This window comes from Scylla paramamosain, chromosome 16 (assembly GCF_035594125.1).
Source record: "Scylla paramamosain isolate STU-SP2022 chromosome 16, ASM3559412v1, whole genome shotgun sequence".
Lineage (NCBI taxonomy): Eukaryota > Metazoa > Arthropoda > Malacostraca > Decapoda > Portunidae > Scylla > Scylla paramamosain.
Window position 1 is genome coordinate 14,724,307 of NC_087166.1, and position 18,155 is coordinate 14,742,461.

The following is an 18,155-nucleotide window of genomic DNA, read 5'->3' on the forward strand; positions in this document are numbered from 1 at the left end:
ACACTTCACTTTTCTGTCTATTTAACTTTTCCATTTTCTCACATCCCGTTCAGCCCCCATTAATTCGTCATTACCCATTCACACTCAATTCGATTTCTCGCTGCCATTTAAAGTCCTCACATAATTTGTAGTCCATTCCTGACTGTCACACTTATGCACCTCCTCCTCCATCTGGTTCAACTTTCATTCCACATAATACACTTTTCTTGTTATTCTTGAATAATTAATTCTCTCGAGTCTAATCTTCGTACTGTTCAGGAGGCAATTTTAAAAGCACCCCATTATTTCTATTGATAATTTAATTAATCGTTGTTTTCTGTTATTCTTAACTCGTTGACAAAAGTTGAAATCTTAGTAAATTATTTGTTTCATGGCACGACAACTTTAGAGGAGTATACGATGGTGTCTGAGTACGATAATTACCGCCCGTTATAAGTAACATGTGATAGCAACAACAATACGCGGGAGCGCCAGTTTGGATTCCGTGAAGGCGGGAGGTATAGTGAGGCATTGTTGTGTTGTGGGTGAGTACCTTGGCCTCTCCACACCTTCAGAGAGCAGGTTATGGCACGCATGAGCTTCTGTGTATAGAAGTGGTCTGAATACTGTGCGTCCTTGTGGTGCTACAATAAGCGAGACTCCAGTGTGGTGTTGGTGTTGTGGTCCAGTGTTAGTGCTGTGGTCCAATGTTGGTGCTGTGGTCGTGTTGGGCACTAGTGGAGATGTGGGGTTCCCGGCTGACTGGGCCGCGTCCGGCAAGTCTGAGTTACCCCTAACCTAACCTATCCTCTCCTGACCTGGTAACACTGCAAGGAAAATACACCTAGGTAAATGCAACGGGCAACTCAGACCTGCCGGACGCGGCCCAGCCAGCAGGAGACCCCACGTCTCCATTAGTGCCCAGTGTTGGTGGTGTGGCTCAGTGTAGTGTTAGTATTGTGGTCCAGTTGATGTGGTCCGATCTGGTGCTGTGGTCCAGTGTTGGTGCTGTGCTCCAGTGTGTTGTTGGTGTTGTGGAGTGTTGGTGCTGTGGTCCAGTGTTGGTACTGTGCTCCAGTGTGTTGTTGGTGTTGTGGAGTGTTGGTGCTGTGGTCCAGTGAGGTGTTGGTACTGTGGTCCAGTGGGGTGTTGGTGTTGTGGTCCAATGGGGTGTTGGTGTTGTGGTCCAGTGGGGTGTTGGTGCTGTGGTCCAGTGTTGGTGTTGTGGTTCATTGTGGTATTAATGTTGTGGTCCAGTGGGGTGTTGGTGTTGTGGTACAGTGTTGGTGTTGTGGTCCAGTGGGGTGTTGGTGTTGTGGTCTAATGGGGTGTTGGTGCTGTGGTCCAGTGGGGTGTTGGTGCTGTGGTCCAGTGTTGGCGTTGTGGTCTAGTGGAGTGTTGGTGTTGTGGTACAGTGTTGGTGTTGTGGTCCAGTGGGGTGTTGGTGTTGTGGTCTAATGGGGTGTTGGTGCTGTGGTCCAGTGTTGGTGTTGTGGTCCAGTGGGGTGTTGGTGCTGTGGTCCAGTGTTGGTGTTGTGGTCCAGTGGAGTGTTGGTGCTGTGGTCCAGTGTTGGCATTGTGGTCTAGTGGAGTGTTGGTGTTGTGGTCCAGTGGGGTGTTGGTGTTGTGGTCCAGTGGGGTGTTGGTGCTGTGGTCCTTTTTTGGTGTTGTGGTTCATTGTGGTATTAGTGTTGTGGTCCAGTGGGGTGTTGGTGCTGTGGTCCAGTGTTGGTGTTGTGGTTCATTGTGGTATTAGTGTTGTGGTCCAGTGGGGTGTTGGTGCTGTGGTCCAGTGTTGGTGTTGTGGTCCAGTGAGATGATGGTGCTGTGGTTCAGTGTTGGTGTTGTGGTGCAGTAGGGTGTTGGTGCTGGTTTCAGTGGTCATGTCATAATTTTTGGGGAATATCTAATAAACTGGTGAATTGGAATCATACTTTAACCCATACAGAGATAGGGATCTTGTCAGGTTGCATTATATTTGTATATTTTCATTTACCTCATAAAAAGAAAAAATAACAAATTGTTTGATATATACATTATTCCCATGCCATGAATGAAAGTATGGCCACCATACAATTTCGATTCTTGGAGTTTTCCCATCTCAGAGCTCATAATATCCGACTAGAGAAGCAGAATTTTATTTTTATACTTTTTAAAGCTTTTATTCTTGCCTTTACATACGCTTTTTACAACCCTAGAGTGTATATAACAAATAAGTACTTCTTTACATTACAAATAGCTATAAATAAACAAAAGTTGTACATTCAAGAAAATGGTTGGGTGTGCATCTGGCAACACCCCCATGTCTCAAGGCCATGGCTACTACACCAGCATTTCTCAGAGGATGGAACGTACTATGAATTTTATGACTCAGTTTTCCTTTCTGATTACTCTGGTCTCATTTTGTATTTCTTATGCCTTATTGGTTATAGATTTAAGAAGTAATTTCTTAAGAGAAAGTAATTTACCTTTTTATATGGTGATTTTTGGGGAAACACATCAGCCTGCCCTATGTAGCCAGCTCCACGATATTTATAACCAAAATCTTTATCCATCTCCAATACCATAGCTTTCAGTTTCACTTTATTGCTTTGATGTTATGTACATGTTGACATAGGCATAAAAACAAAATAATCCCCAAATATGTCTCAGTTTCTACAGAAATATTCAGTCTGTCCATTCAGACACTGCTAATTTTTGTCACGAAGTCAAGTGACAAAAGTGTATAATAAATACACTTGCTTTGTAAATTTACCATGTGTAAAAGCTACCCCTTTGCCCAACACATGAAAGTGATTCCTTGTCATCATCAGCCCCAACAGTGATAATAAGGAGGAGGATTGTTTCTTGATAGTGATGAGGAATAAAATATGCAGCATTTTAAGTAGGTATTATGTTTTCATAATTTGTACACCCATCGTGTCTTCTTTCCTTTCATCCATGATGTATGCCTGGAAATGACAGATTGCTTCACAAATTCTGAGCTTCAAAGTAATAGGTACAGTAAACTATACTTACAATAAGATGAGAGTGAAATGAAAATGCATAATACTTTTAAGTAATTTATACAAATAGAAGGGAGTTTTAATAGAAGCAGAGAAAATTAGAAAATTCAGCTTAATATAAATATTATAAGCTTGCAGTATGTTACAGTGTCACATAAAAGGCAAGGATAGGCTGTGTTCCCCAGGTAGCTTGTTAATACTTGATGAAAATAATCAGGTAGATTCACAGTAATGGTGGCAGTGGCAGGAGCAGTAGCATTGTCTCTCACTTTTTTTTTTTTTTTTTTTTTTTTTTTTATGTAGGAAGGATACTGGCCAAGGGCAACAAAAATCTAATAAAAAAAAAAAATGCCCACTGAAATGCCAGTCCCTTAAAAGGGTCAAAGCAGTGGTCAAAAATTGGTGGATAAGTGTCTTGAAACCTCCCTCTTGAAGGAATTCAAGTCATAGGAAGGTGGAAATACAGAAGCAGGCAAGGAGTTCCAGAGTTTACCAGAGAAAGGGATGAATGATTGAGAATACTGGTTAACTCTTGCGTTAGAGAGGTGGACAGAATAGGAGTGAGAGAGAGAAGAAAGTCTTGTGCAGCGAGGCCGCGGAAGGAGGGGAGGCATGCAGTTAACAAGATCAGAAGAGCAGTTAGCATGAAAATAGCGGTAGAAGACAGCTAGAGATGCAACATTGCGGCGGTGAGAGAGAGGCTGAAGACAGTCAGTTAGAGGAGAGGAGTTGATGAGACGAAAAGCTTTTGATTCCACCCTGTCTAGAACAGCAGTATGAGTGGAACCCCCCCAGACATGTGAAGCATACTCCATACATGGACGGATAAGGCCCTTGTACAGAGTTAGCAGCTGGGGGGGTGAGAAAAACTGGCGGAGACGTCTCAGAACACCAAACTTCATAGAAGCTGTTTTAGCTAGAGATGAGATGTGAAGTTTCCAGTTCAGATTATAAGTAAAGGACAGACCGAGGATGTTCAGTGTAGAAGAGGGGGACAGTTGAGTGTCATTGAAGAAGAGGGGATAGTTGTCTGGAAGATTGTGTCGAGTTGATAGATGGAGGAATTGAGTTTTTGAGGCATTGAACAATACCAAGTTTGCTCTGCCCCAATCAGAAATTTTAGAAAGATCAGAAGTCAGGCGTTCTGTGGCTTCCCCGCGTGATATGTTTACCTCCTGAAGGGTTGGACGTCTATGAAAAGACGTGGAAAAGTGCAGGGTGGTATCATCAGCATAGGAGTGGATAGGACAAGAAGTTTGGTTTAGAAGATCATTAATGAATAATAAGAAGAGAGTGGGTGACAGGACAGAACCCTGAGGAACACCACTGTTAATAGATTTAGGAGAAGAACAGTGACCGTCTACCACAGCAGCAATAGAACGGTCAGAAAGGAAACTTGAGATGAAGTTACAGAGAGAAGGATAGAAACCGTAGGAGGGTAGTTTGGAAATCAAAGCTTTGTGCCAGACTCTATCAAAGGCTTTTGATATGTCCAAGGCAACAGCAAAAGTTTCACCAAAGTCTCTAAAAGAGGATGACCAAGACTCAGTAAGGAAAGCCAGAAGATCACCAGTAGAGCGGCCTTGATGGAACCCATACTGGCGATCAGATAGAAGGTTGTGAAGTGATAGATGTTTAAGAATCTTCCTGTTGAGGATAGATTCAAAAACTTTAGATAAGCAGGAAATTAAAGCAATAGGACGGTAGTTTGAGGGATTAGAGCGGTCACCCTTTTTAGGAACAGGTTGAATGTAGGCAAACTTCCAGCAAGAAGGAAAGGTAGATGTTGACAGACAGAGCTGAAAGAGTTTGACTAGGCAAGGTGCAAGCACGGAGGCACAGTTTCGGAGAACAATAGGAGGGACCCCATCAGGTCCATAAGCCTTCCGAGGGTTTAGACCAGCGAGGGCATGGAAAACATCATTACGAAGAATTTTAATACGAGGCATGAAGTAGTCAGAGGGTGGAGGAGAGGGAGGAACAAGCCCAGAATCGTCCAAGGTAGAGTTTTTAGCAAAGGTTTGAGCAAAGAGTTCAGCTTTAGAAATAGATGTGATAGCAGTGGTGCCATCTGGTTGAAGTAGAGGAGGGAAAGAAGAAGAAGCAAAGTTATTGGAGATATTTTTGGCTAGATGCCAGAAATCACGAGGGGAGTTAGATCTTGAAAGGTTTTGACATTTTCTGTTAATGAAGGAGTTTTTGGCTAGTTGGTAGAAAAGACAGCAGTGGCATGGAGCCAAGAGACTTATCTTGACATCACAGTGATATCCTGATATCTTTATGTGTCAGGCACTGGGGTGGGTCTTACACATGGCAAATTTACTGAGGCAAGTGCCTTTATTATCCAATTTTGTTACTTGACCATGGTGATAAAGATTACTTGAGTTTCTGAAACAAGCTCTGTCAAAGTATGATCCCAATTCATCAGTTTGTTAGAGTATTATTCCCCCCAAAATTATGTAATATTCCCTGTGATACCCATAGTATTTTTGTTAAATAAAGCTTCTGCAGTATATAGATCCTCTACTAGGATAGTTAGAAAATATCCCTTAATATTGTAAAACTTATAATGTTATATAACTTTCTTTTGGACAATTAGATATCAATTATTATTATTATTATTATTGTTGTTATTATTATTATTATTATTATTATTATTATTATTATTATTATTATTATTATTATTATTATTATTATTATTATTATTAATACTCATACTTGTTCATAGCTTTTCAACAGTGATGTCAGGCAAGAAAGGAGAAGGAAGTAAGCAGCCTAAGAAGAGGCAGGATGAGAGGAGAAATGGCCAAGAAGATGGAGGAGGAAGGGGGGAATGCAGTGATTCAGATGAAGAAGAGAAAATGGTGAGTGTAGTGATGAAGTACTTCTTGTTCCTGCAAACTTTTATTGTGTTATAAATGCATTTTAGTGAGGACATCTCTCGCCTATGACAGCCTCACATGACATTCTTCCCCAACAATCATTTGATTCACTGTGATGACCCTACTCACGGAATCAACAGTATTTTCACCAAGTTGTATGAAGTGTGTTGTGGATTCAGTTAGTTGTATAGTATTCTTTAAGGGGACTGACTGAGTTATTTTCCATTTTCGATATTTATCAACCAAACTGCACCAAATTTTATGAACAATAAAGTTCTTATAGATGAGTTATATGTATAAGTTTCATTAAATTTGGAGTATTTTTTTTTTTCTTTTTAATGAAAATATAAAAAATTGAGATTTAGTAATTTTGTATACTTTGACAACAGTTTTTCTTGGATTTCCTTAAAAACTTATTATAAGATACTGATAATTTTCTAAGAAAATTATGTGACAATTTTAATTTTTGGTTTCGTTGTTGAGAAAAATCCAGAAATTTTCCTTATCCAGATATTTCTTAAGCTAGAAAAAAACTAAACACGGAATCAAAATTGTCTCATAATATTTTTTTATTTTATTTTATTTTATTTATTTATTTATTTATTTATTTATTATTTTTTTTAGGTATTTTAATTTCCTTTCTTATGACACCAGAATCATCAAAATCAGACAATAAATGGTGGAGAAACATGCCTCAATAGTGCAATAAGATAGTTTTGAGATACAGGACTAAAGTTTAAAGGGATGCTTACGCACTTTTCATCCATATAATATTTTCATGTACATAATGCTGGAATTTTTAGGTGCCAAGTATTATAACATATTTGTTGTGAGTTGTAGATGATTTTGAGCTATAATTGCAAGCATTAGATTCATAGATAACTTGTCTTGTTGGCATTTGGAATCTCTTAGCTGGAACATTGCATACTTCATTGTTACAATGAGGGTGTGCCACACTGATGCATGTGCCCCCTGTGATTAATGTTGAGTATCAAGCTGGAGGCTTTTTTAAATTCTGTTGTCCAGCAGCTGCTCCACTGAAAACAAAACATCTCCAGTGAATGAGATTTCTTTATCACTCTCAAAGATTTTTTATCTCTTCACTAAGATTTTCTTGTTAGTGAAGACAGTAATGTTGAAGGCAGTGGCTGTAATTGTACAGCAGCAGACACAGCTGAAGTAGTAGTTGGGACAGCAGAGACAGAAACACAACTTGTACTCGTATGTATAGTGGGAGGTGAGGTGGTGGGAAGGGCAGAGCACACCTGATGTGCTGTGAGGCTGTATGCACTCCCTCATGTTGTTCTCTGTTTGCAGCTAATATCTAGTGTGCTTTTGCCAGTACCTCACTCTTTTGGGTAAGGTAAGACTTCATCTTACCCATCATGGTGAAAGAGAGCAGAAAGTGGGGAGTGAGTGAACACTAAGCAGGTACAGAAGTTGATGAAAGAGTACGTCACAAACTCCCTCCCTCTCTCTAAGCATGTGCGACATGCACTGAGGCTTTTTCTCACCCCACTCTGCTAGGCTGCCTACAGTGACCTTGACTAAGTGACTGAGTGTAAGTGTGGGGCATTCAGATGGGTATTTAAATGGTATCTAAATGTGGATGACGAATTATCGTGAACACATTGTGAAGTATTAGGCCTAAGGATGCCATGAGATTACTTTTGCATTTTTTGATATTTTTAGAATTTTCAACTTGGTTGGTCCCCTTAACTAATCTTTATGTTTTATCTTCCCTGTGGTGGGAGGGTAAGAATACTGCCACCATATTCCTTGCACATCATAAGGGGCATCAGAAAGAGACAGAGTGAGGGGGCTTGGGAACCCTTCCTCAGTAATTGATATCCAATGAAAAGACTGAAGAGGAGGAGGAAGTGGTTTTGCTTCCTGACCACTAAGACTTGGTTTTTTGAATGTGTGTGGATGTAGTACAAATGTGTATAAGAATGAAGAGATAGGGAGAATGCTTGTTGAGTGGAAGCTTGACATACTTGTATCAGCTCTCATTGAAGTAAAAATTAAAGCCAAAGGTGAACATCAGTTTGGAAGTGTGGCTGGGAGTGTGTGTCCAGTGTACAGAGAGAGAGAGCAAGGGAGGAAGTAGCCCTACTGCTAAGACAGAGAATGCAGCAGTGTGTGATGGAATGGAAAGAAACGTTCTCAAGGCTGATGTGGGTGAAGTTAACTCCTCCACCATATTGATTTCACTAACACCCCATATAAGACATGATTCCTGTTGCAGTTTTAATGAAAGTAATGGCAGAAAATGACAATGGTTCTGACCTGGCTAAGACAATTCTCCCAAAAAATTAAGATATTTCTAGGCTACCTACAGGATTTTTTTTTTTTATAATCCTTGTAACTGAAGGTAGCAGATACACAGAAATTCATGAAATAACAAGGTTACTGAACAGAAACTGGAACAGTACAGTAAGTCATGAAAAATCCATACTGAACTGTTGTTTACACTCACAGCTGAGGAACACTTTTTGTTGATATAACCTCATATAATTTATGTATATTTTATATTCCTAATTATATCACTTTCTTGTTAACTTTAGATATTTGTGAACACCATTAGATGTTAATATACCTTCTCAGCTTAGATTATTGGTACAGTACAGTGATAATCTTTAAAAACTTGATATCACCACTGTGCTAGTGTGCACACTGAGTTCTGGAGTCCAGGTCGAGGGAAAATAGGTAATGCTGCGTAACGGCTCCAGTATATTATCAGAATCTTGAGATACAAAGTGAGTGACTTGACACCCTGGAGGGCAAACTGCAGGGTTGGAATTTTTATTTATTTATTTTTTCACCAACCCACTGGGTTTTTTGGGGGTTTTATTTTTTAGGGGGTTACATTGTTTTTTGGGTTTTTTATTTTTTTTGTTTGTTCAAAATATTTACATGTAAATTAGTTTAAATAAGCAATTAAGAAGTAATCTAGAGTGAAACAAAAGGGAGTGTTTTTTCATTTTTCATGTAGGAGGGGGACTGGTCAAGAGCAACAAAAATATAATAAAAAAATAATAAAAGACTCACTGAAGTCCCAGTCCCCAAACAGAGTTGAAAGTGGCAGTCAGAAATTACAGGATAAGTGTCTTGAAACCTTCCTCTTGAAAGAGTTCGTCATAGGAAGGTGGAAATATGAAAGTAGGCAGGGAGTTCCAGAGTTTACCAAAGAAAGGGATGAATGATTGAGAATACTGGTTAACTCTTGCATTAGAGAGGTGGACAGAATAGGAGTGAGAAAAAGAAGAAAGTCTTGTGCAGCAAGGCTGTGGGGAGGAGGTGGAGGCATGGAGTTAGCAAGATCAGGAAAGCAGTTGGCATGAAGATAGTAAGAAATGCAACATTATGGTGATGAGAGAGAGGCTGAAAACAGTAAGTTAGAAGAGAAGAATTGATGAGACAAAAAACTTTTGATTCCACCCTGTCTAAAAGAGCGGTATGAGTGGAACCTCATATACATGTGAAGCATGCTCTATACATGGACGGAAAAGGCCCCTGTACAGAGTTAGCAACTGGGGGATGAGAAAAACTGGCAAAGGCAACTCAGAATGCCTAACTTCATAGAAGTTGTTTTAGCTAGAGATGAGATGTGAAGTTTCCAGTTTAGATTATAAGTAGAAGACAGACTGAGGATGTTCAGTGTGGAAGAGGGGGACAGCTGAGTGCCATTGAAGAAGATGGAATAGTTGTCTGGAAGGTTGTGTTGAGTTGAAAGGATGGAGGAATTGAGTTTTGAGGCATTGAACGATACTAAGTTTGCTCTGTCCCAATCATAAATTTTGGAGAGATCAGAAGCCAGGTGTTCTGTGGCTCCCTGTGAGAGCTGTTTACTTCCTGAAGGGTTGGGTGTCTATGAAAACACGTTAGAAAGTGCAGGTTTGTATCATCAGCTTAGGAGTGTATAGGATAAGAAGTTTGGTTTAGACCATTGATGAATTATAGGAAGAGAGTAGGTGACAGGACAAAGCCCTAAGGAACACCACTGTTAATAGATTTAGGAGAAGGACAGTGACCATCTACCATAGCAACAATAGAACGGTCAGAAAGGAAATTTGAGATGAAGTTACAGAGAGAAGGATAGGAGCTGTAGGATGGTTTAGAAATCAGCTTTGTGCCAGACTCTATCAAAAGCTTTTGATAAGTCTAAGGCAACAGCAAAGGTTTCACCAAAATCCCTAAAAGAGGATGACCATGACTCAGTAAGGAAAGCCAAAAGATCACCAGTAGAGTGGCCTCGACAGAACCCATACTGGCAATCAGAAAAATGTGAGGTGATGGATGTTTAAGAATCTTCCTGTTGAAGACAGATTCAAAACTTTAGAGAGGCAGGAAATTGAAATAATAGGACAGTAGTTTGAGGGATTAGAACAGTCACTCTTTTTAGGAACAGGCTGAATGTAGGCAAACTTCCAGCAAGAAGGAAAGGTAGATGTTGGTAGACAGAGTTGAAAGAGTTTGACTAGGCAAGGTGCAAAACACAGAAGTACAGTTTCGGAGAACAATAGGAGTCCATAAGACTTCCAAGGGTTTAGGCCAGGGAAAGCATGGAAAACATCACTGAAGGATTTTAATGGGTAGCATGAAGTAGTCAGAGGGTGGAGGAGATGGAGGAGCAAGCCCTGAATCATCCAAGGTAAAGTTTTTAGTAAAAGGTTTGAGCAAGGAGTTCAGCTTTAGAAATAGATGAGATGGCAATGGTGCCATCAGGTTGAAATAAGGAGGAAAAGATGAAGAAGCAAAGTTATTGGAGATGTTTTGGCTAGGTGCCAGAAGTCATGAGATGTTAAATATTTGTTTAAAAAACCCATATATATATATATATATATATATATATATATATATATATATATATATATATATATATATATATATATATATATATATATATATATATTTATATATTAGGGTTTTTTGAATACCAACCCTGGTAAACTATGACTGATAGGGCATGCAGGGATGCCAACAAAGTGATCATGCAGAAGAAAACAGAGATAAGAATAGAATAAATATATAAATGATAATGAGGATAGTAATAATGATAATCATAATAATAATAATAAGAAGAAGAAGAAGAATAGAAAATTAACTTGTATATATACATGGGCATACTATCACATAGCTTGGCTACACTTTAGCTGAGGCCTTGCAGCAAACAAAGCAGGAAAAATATGGGTGGCGTAGGGTATGTCAGTAGAAAAATATCACAAGAAATGATAATAATAATGATAGTGTGTATATAGGTAACAAGAGACAATAATAATAATAATAATAATAATAATAATAGTAATAATGTAAAATATGTATATACATAGGTACAAATGTGTAATTGTGCTTAACAGAATAAGGGACACAAAAAGTAATACAGTGACATAAGAGCAAAGATATGTGGAGCACACATATCTGTTGTCTAAAGACAACTCTCTATCTTCACACAAAACTACAAGCGCCTGATTACACACACACCCTTCACTTAAAATTCAAAATTATCATCCACGACCTAGAGCAATTGGTGCAACACCCTACTTGTATTCCTGACTGATTTGGAGATACGCCCAACATTCTTGACCTTTTCCTAACCTCTCGTCCTTCTGCTTATGCTGTCTTGATATCTTCTCTGTTGGGCTCCTCTGATCACAATCTCATATCTGTATCTTGTCCTATTGTTCCAGTCCCTCGTCAGGATCCCCCTAAGCGGAAGTGCCTCTGGCGTTTTGCCTCTGCTAGTTGGGGGGACCTGAGGAGGTATTTTGCTGATTTTCCTTGGAATGACTACTGCTTCTGTGTGCCAAGTGCATAACAGAGGTGATAGTGTCTGGCATGAAAGTGTACATTTCTCACTCTTTTTCTCAACCTAAACCTTCCAAACCTTGGTTTAACACAGCCTGTTCTTGTGCTATACATGATAAAGAGGTGGGCCACAAAAGGTACTTGAGCCTTCCATCACCAGAATCTCATTTACTTTATATTTCTGCTCGAAGCCATGCCAAGTATGTTTTCTAACTAGCCAAAAGCTCCTTCATTAATAGAAAGTGTCAAAATCTTTCAAAATCTAACTCCCCTCATGACTTCTGGCATCTAGCCTAAAACATCTCTAATAACTTTGGTTCTTCTTCTCTCCCTCCTTTATTTCAACCAGATGGCACCAATGTTATCACATCTATCTCTAAAGCTGAACTCTTCGCTCAGACCTTTACTAAAAAACCTTGGACGATTCAGGGCTTGTTCCTCCCTCTCCTCTACCCTCTGACTACTTCATGCTAGCAGTTAAAATTCCTTGCAATGATGTTTTCCGTGCCCTCGCTGGCCTAAACCCTCGGAAGCCTTATCTACCTGATGGGGTCCCTGCTATTGTTCTCTGGAACTGCGCCTCTGTGCTTGCACCTAGCCTATTCAAACTCTTTCAACTCAGTCTATCAACATCTGTCTTTCCTTCTTGCTGGAAGTGTGCCTACATTCAGCCTATTCCTAAAAAGGATGACTGTTCTAATCCCTTTAACTACCATCCTATTGCTTTAAATTCCTGCCTATCTAAAGTTTTTGAGTCTATCCTCAACAGGAAGATTCTTAAACATCTATCACTTCACAACCTTCTATCTGATCGCCAGTATGGGTTCTATCAAGGCTACTCTACTGGTGATCTTCTGGCTTTCCTTATTGTCTTGGTCATCCTCTTTTAGGGATCTCTGTGAAACTTTTGCTGTTGCCTTAAGCATATGAAAAGCTTTTGATAGAGTCTTTCACAAAGCTTTTATTTCTAAACTACCCTGCTATGGCTTCTATCCTTCTCTTTGTAACATTGTCTCAAGTTTCCTTTGTGACCGTTCTATTACTGCTGGGGTAGATGGTTACTGTTCTTCTAAATCTATTAACAGTGGTGTTCCTGCTGTGGTAGACAGCCACTGTTCTTCTAAATCTATTAATAGTGGTGTTCCTTTAGGTTCTGTCCTGTCACCCACTCTCTTCCTATTATTCATCAGTGATTTTCTAAACCAAATTTCTTGTCCCATCCACTCCTACGCTGATGATACCACCCTGCAATTTTCTATGCCTTTTTGTAAACATTCAACCCTTCAGGAAGTAAACAGTTAACACAGTAAAGCCACAGAGTGCCTAACTTCTGACCTCTCTAAAATTTCTGATTGGGGCAGAGCAAACTTGGTATTGTTCAATGCCTCAAAAACTCAATTCCTCCATCTATCAACTCAACACAACCTTCCAGACAACTATCCCCTCTTCTTCAGTGACACTTAACTGTCCCCCTGAACATCCTCGGTCTGTCCTTTTCTTATAATCTTAACTGGAAACTTCACATCTCATCTCTAGCTAAAACAGCTTCCATGAAGTCAGGTGTTCTGAGATGTCTCGACCAGTTTTTCTGACCCTCCAGCTGCTAACGCTGTACAAGGGTTTTATCTGTCCATGTATGGCGTATGCTTCACATGTCTGGGGGACTTCCACTTATACAGCTCTTTTGGACAGGGTGGAATCAAATACTTTTTGTCTCATCAACTCCTCCCCTCTAACTGACTGTCTTCAGCCTCTTTCTCATTGCCACAATGTTGCATCTCTAGCTATCTTCTACCACTATTTTCATGCTAACTGCTCTTCTGATCTTGCTCACTGCATGCCTCCCATCCTCCTGTGGTCTCACTGCATAAGACTTTCTTCTTTCTCTCACCCTTATTCTGTCCACCTCTCTAATGCAAGAGTTGACCAATATTCTCAATCATTCATCCCTTTCTTTGGTAAACTCTGAAATGCCCTGCCTGTTTCTGTATTTCCACCTTCCTATGACTTGAATTCCTTCAAGAGGGAAGTTTCAAGACACTTATCCTTCAATTTTTGATTACTGCTTTGGACACTTTGGGGACCAGCATTTTTTTTTTTTTTTTTTATGCCTTTGGCCAGTGTCTGTCCTACATAAAAAAAAATCTGAAAATATCACAAGACCCAATAATAATAAGAATAACAATATGAAATATGTGTATATGAATGTATAGTGTGCATATCTGTGTAAGACACACGAGAAATGACATACGACAATTGATATAATAACGAATATGTAAACAAAGATTTCAGAGAAAATATACCTTCTGCAGGGAAAAAAAAAATTATTATATATATATATATATATATATATATATATATATATATATATATATATATATATATATATATATATATATATATATATATATATATATATATATATATATATATATATATATATATATATATATATATATATATATATATATATATATATAATTTTTTTTTTTCCCTGCAGAAGGTATATTTTCTCTGAAATTTTTGTTTACATATTCGTTATTATATCAATTGTCTTATGTCATAATGACAAGACAATTGATATAATAACGAATATGTAAACACAAAAATTTCAGAGAAAATATACCTTCTGCAGGGAAAAAAAAAAATTATATATATATATATATATATATATATATATATATATATATATATATATATATATATATATATATATATATATATATATATATATATATATATATATATATATATCACTGCAGGTCTGGCCTTACAAGAGGCAAGAAAAAGATAAATCCCTCCCAAGGGCCAAAACAAAATAGACAATCCCTTGGGACAGCAAAAAGAAAATTACATTACAAACATGAAATAGGCTCCCCCAAAAAAATTTATACATCCCTACTACGAAGATTATATGAATGTGTAGGGGAAACATAATTATGAGAGACAGGCAGAGACTGAGGCATTGGAGAAGCAGAAGAGGAGGGGATGGAAACCTGAGCCTGTCAACATGGACAATTTCTGAAATAGTAAGATTTGGATAAAAAAATTTAAAATTATTGCCTGAAAGCTCTCAGTAATGAGAAAATGGTGTGAAGATTTAGGTTCTAATTTTGACTGGTGCAAAGGTGAGGTTTTAAAGACAGTGTCACCAGCACCAAGAAACACAGGTGTGGCTATACTGTGCTGCTGACTAATCATCTCCATGTGTTAAGTCTGAAGTCTCCTCGCATAGATACATGAATGGTCTGAAAAGTGCAGATATGAGATTGTGCAGTCATCGGCAGAATACACTGACACACAAGAAGGTACAAGAATGTCATTAGGAAGACATTTCTCTATGCCAAACACGATGCAGTAAGGAGTCTTTCCTTTAGACAAATTTACAGAACCATTAATAGAAGCAGCTAAGTGCGGAAGCCAGTCCTTCCATGACTCACGGAGTGTGGATGACTCACGAAGGTGGATGGTGAGCAGTAATAGAACATTGTGAAATTTTGTACTGCTGGTGGTGTGAAGCATCTCATTCTTAAACTCTTTCCCCTTAGAAAGCAAAACTGAAAGTGTAGTGAATAGACAAAGGAGATGGGACACTAATGCATGGGCAACAAATGGAGCAGATTTGTTAGGCAATGGTGCAAGAATGACAAATGAACTAAAATGATCAACACAGACTAAAACATAGGAAGATCCTTGGTGACTGGGAGGTAATTGTAGGAGGTCCATTGCAAGTGTCAAAAGGACCGGAAGTGTAGGGTATTCTAGCATAGGACCTGTGTGTGTGTGTGTGTGTGTGTGTTACCTTTAGTTTGTGCACAAGAAAGACATTGCACTACATGATTGGTGATGTCAAGGCTTATTGTAGGCCAGTAATAATGTTTACAAGCCATAGTTAAAGATTTGTCATGACCTGAATGACTGGACTGGGGAGCGTCATGAATGAGCTGAGGCACTGAAGGAACTAATGAAATGGGGATGACAAGTTGCATCACTGTTTGTTTATGAACTGACACGGTATGACATAAGATACCATCAGCAAGGGAAAACTGAGACAAGGGTACATGCAACTTAGGTAAGGCAAACTCATCTCCCGATTCTAAGGCACAGATCACAGCAGACCATAATGGGTCTTGACGTGGGGTGTCAAAAAAAGTTCCTTGCGTGAAAAATTATTAATCTCTGACATGGTAGCAACAACAATATTTTGTGAGAGAGTGTCTGAAGCCATATTTGCTTTCCTGGGCAAATATTTGATTGTCAGGTTAAATTCTTCAACTGTGAGAAACTGGCAAGACAACCTGTTAGATTTTTACCTTTGAACGTGAAGCAAGGCAGTATGATCAGTATAAACAGTCAATTGGTAGCCATAAATGGTGTCACGAAAACACAGAGAGAGAGAGAGAGAGACACGAAGCATCTCTCTCTCTCTCTCTCTGAAAGTAAGAACAATCTTAAGGATTGCTAAAAAAAAATGAATTGTGTGAGAAAGGATGAAGCAAAAGTAACATACAATGAATGAGAGAGAGAGGGAGAGATAGGTATCACTCCCTTGTTCCTTATTACTGACAGATAAGGGGAAGTGGAGGTGACATGGAGGGAGGTTTGAGACAAGATGAAAGAAGGGAGAGGAAAGGAAAAAAAAATGGAGGAAGGGTGGATAGGTGAGCAGCGGCTCACACAGCTGGTGAGTTAGTCTTGTAACTTTTAGTTTGTTATTCCTATTAAATTTTTAAAAAATATTAGTGCTCTCATGAATGGAAAATTCATCTTCCGATTAAATTTTTATTAAAATTCCAGTGCTCGCATGAGTGGCAGGTTCATTTTGCCAGTTTTGGTTTGTTATTCCAATTAAATATTTATTAAAATTTCACTACAATATTGCAGTTGCACATTGTAATGACCATGCATTGTCATGTATCCTACTGTGTGTGTGTATATATACTCGTATATATATATATATATATATATATATATATATATATATATATATATATATATATATATATATATATATATATATATATATACAGTAAAATCCTTCTTATCCGGCATCAACGGGACCGCTGACATGCCGGATACTTGAATACTGCCGGATACTTGAATAGAAGTGAAATTATGTCCACAATCACCACCCTACACTCACGCATCTTACCATAACAAAGATCAGCTGATCTAATCATCAGCTGATCTCTAATCAGCTGCTTAAGTGTAAGCACAACACGCTTCCTCTTTTCTACAACTTTAGGCATGATGAAGGCATCAGGCGATAAACAGTACACACGCGGGACTGAGTCACTGAGTAATCACAGTGCACTGGGCTGCGGGTGGCGCGAAGCAGTGCGCTCTGGTGGCGAGGGGACAAAGTATGCCTCGCGTGGGAATTTTAATCGATTTTATGAGTACACATTGATTTTTTATTGATTTTAAGGCTCGGGGAAAAATGTGCCGGATACTTGAAGCTGCCGGATGAGAGGGATTTTACTGTATATAATATATATATATGTATATAATATATATATGTGTATATATATATATATATATATATATATATATATATATATATATATATATATATATATATATATATATATATATATATATATAAATACTCATTAGACCTAATCCAGCTGTGCAGGTGTAGGTAGGCTTGCTGCAGGAATGGTGTGCAGTGGAGGCTTGGAAAGTAGGTATGTTGCAGCATCTGTTAGTAATGATAGGCACAGGCAGATACAGGGATAAGGTCAATGCCACAGGGGTGTGAGGGGCTGACAGGCCTGCCAGGGGCACAGGGACACAGCTCAGCTGACACCAGTAACACACCAGACAGCCAAAATAATCACATGGTAACTGTAAGACAGTCACAAGGTTGAAATAAAGGAGGGAAACATAAATAAGAATGCACAAGAAAAATATTTATTGCCCTGGTAAAAATTGGAGAAAGGCAAGAAAAATTTGTGGTCTATAAAACACTGAACACAGGCATATATGTGGGTATATGAGTTGATGTGTATGTGTAGTTGTGGTTATCTATGTAACACATGTAATAGAGACAGCAAAATGAAAAAAATGCAATAAACACAAGAGCCTAACAGAAAATCACAGAATTACTCAGATAATGGTGGCTCAAATTGCAGCAGCCAATCGCAGAGTGCAGAAGAGGTGCCATGGCCAATCAGAGCACAAGAAAAGGTAAACAGAATCAGGGACTAAACAGAGAAGGGGACACAGGCTGGGTAGACAGCAGGGAACCAATGAGAGTGCAAGAAGGACCCCTGAAACAGAATAACAAGGGTGGGAAATGCAAAAGTATGTACCACACAAAAGATATGAGACTCACAGCAAAGAAAATAAACACCAGATATTTAGGTAATGGGTTTTTGAAGCTGGAGACAGGGTGGCTGGCCAGGATGATGCACACAGTGGGCAGGCTGGGAGACAGCTAGACAGTGCTGGACCAGGCCCAGGAGTCATGGAGGATGAA

The 18,155-nt window shown here is 38.8% G+C and overlaps 1 protein-coding gene across 1 annotated transcript in view; it reads left to right on the plus strand.

Annotated features, from left to right (window-relative positions):
* Window positions 1-463: 463 nt before the first annotated feature.
* Window positions 464-18,155, plus strand: part of LOC135108105 (EP300-interacting inhibitor of differentiation 3-like) — a 74,808-nt gene continuing 57,116 nt past the window's right edge. The window contains exons 1-2 of the mRNA XM_064018779.1: window positions 464-497; window positions 5,713-5,848. Coding sequence (XP_063874849.1) covers window positions 5,726-5,848 — 123 coding nt within the window. The 5' untranslated portion in view covers window positions 464-497; window positions 5,713-5,725. The remainder of the gene's footprint in view (window positions 498-5,712; window positions 5,849-18,155) is intronic.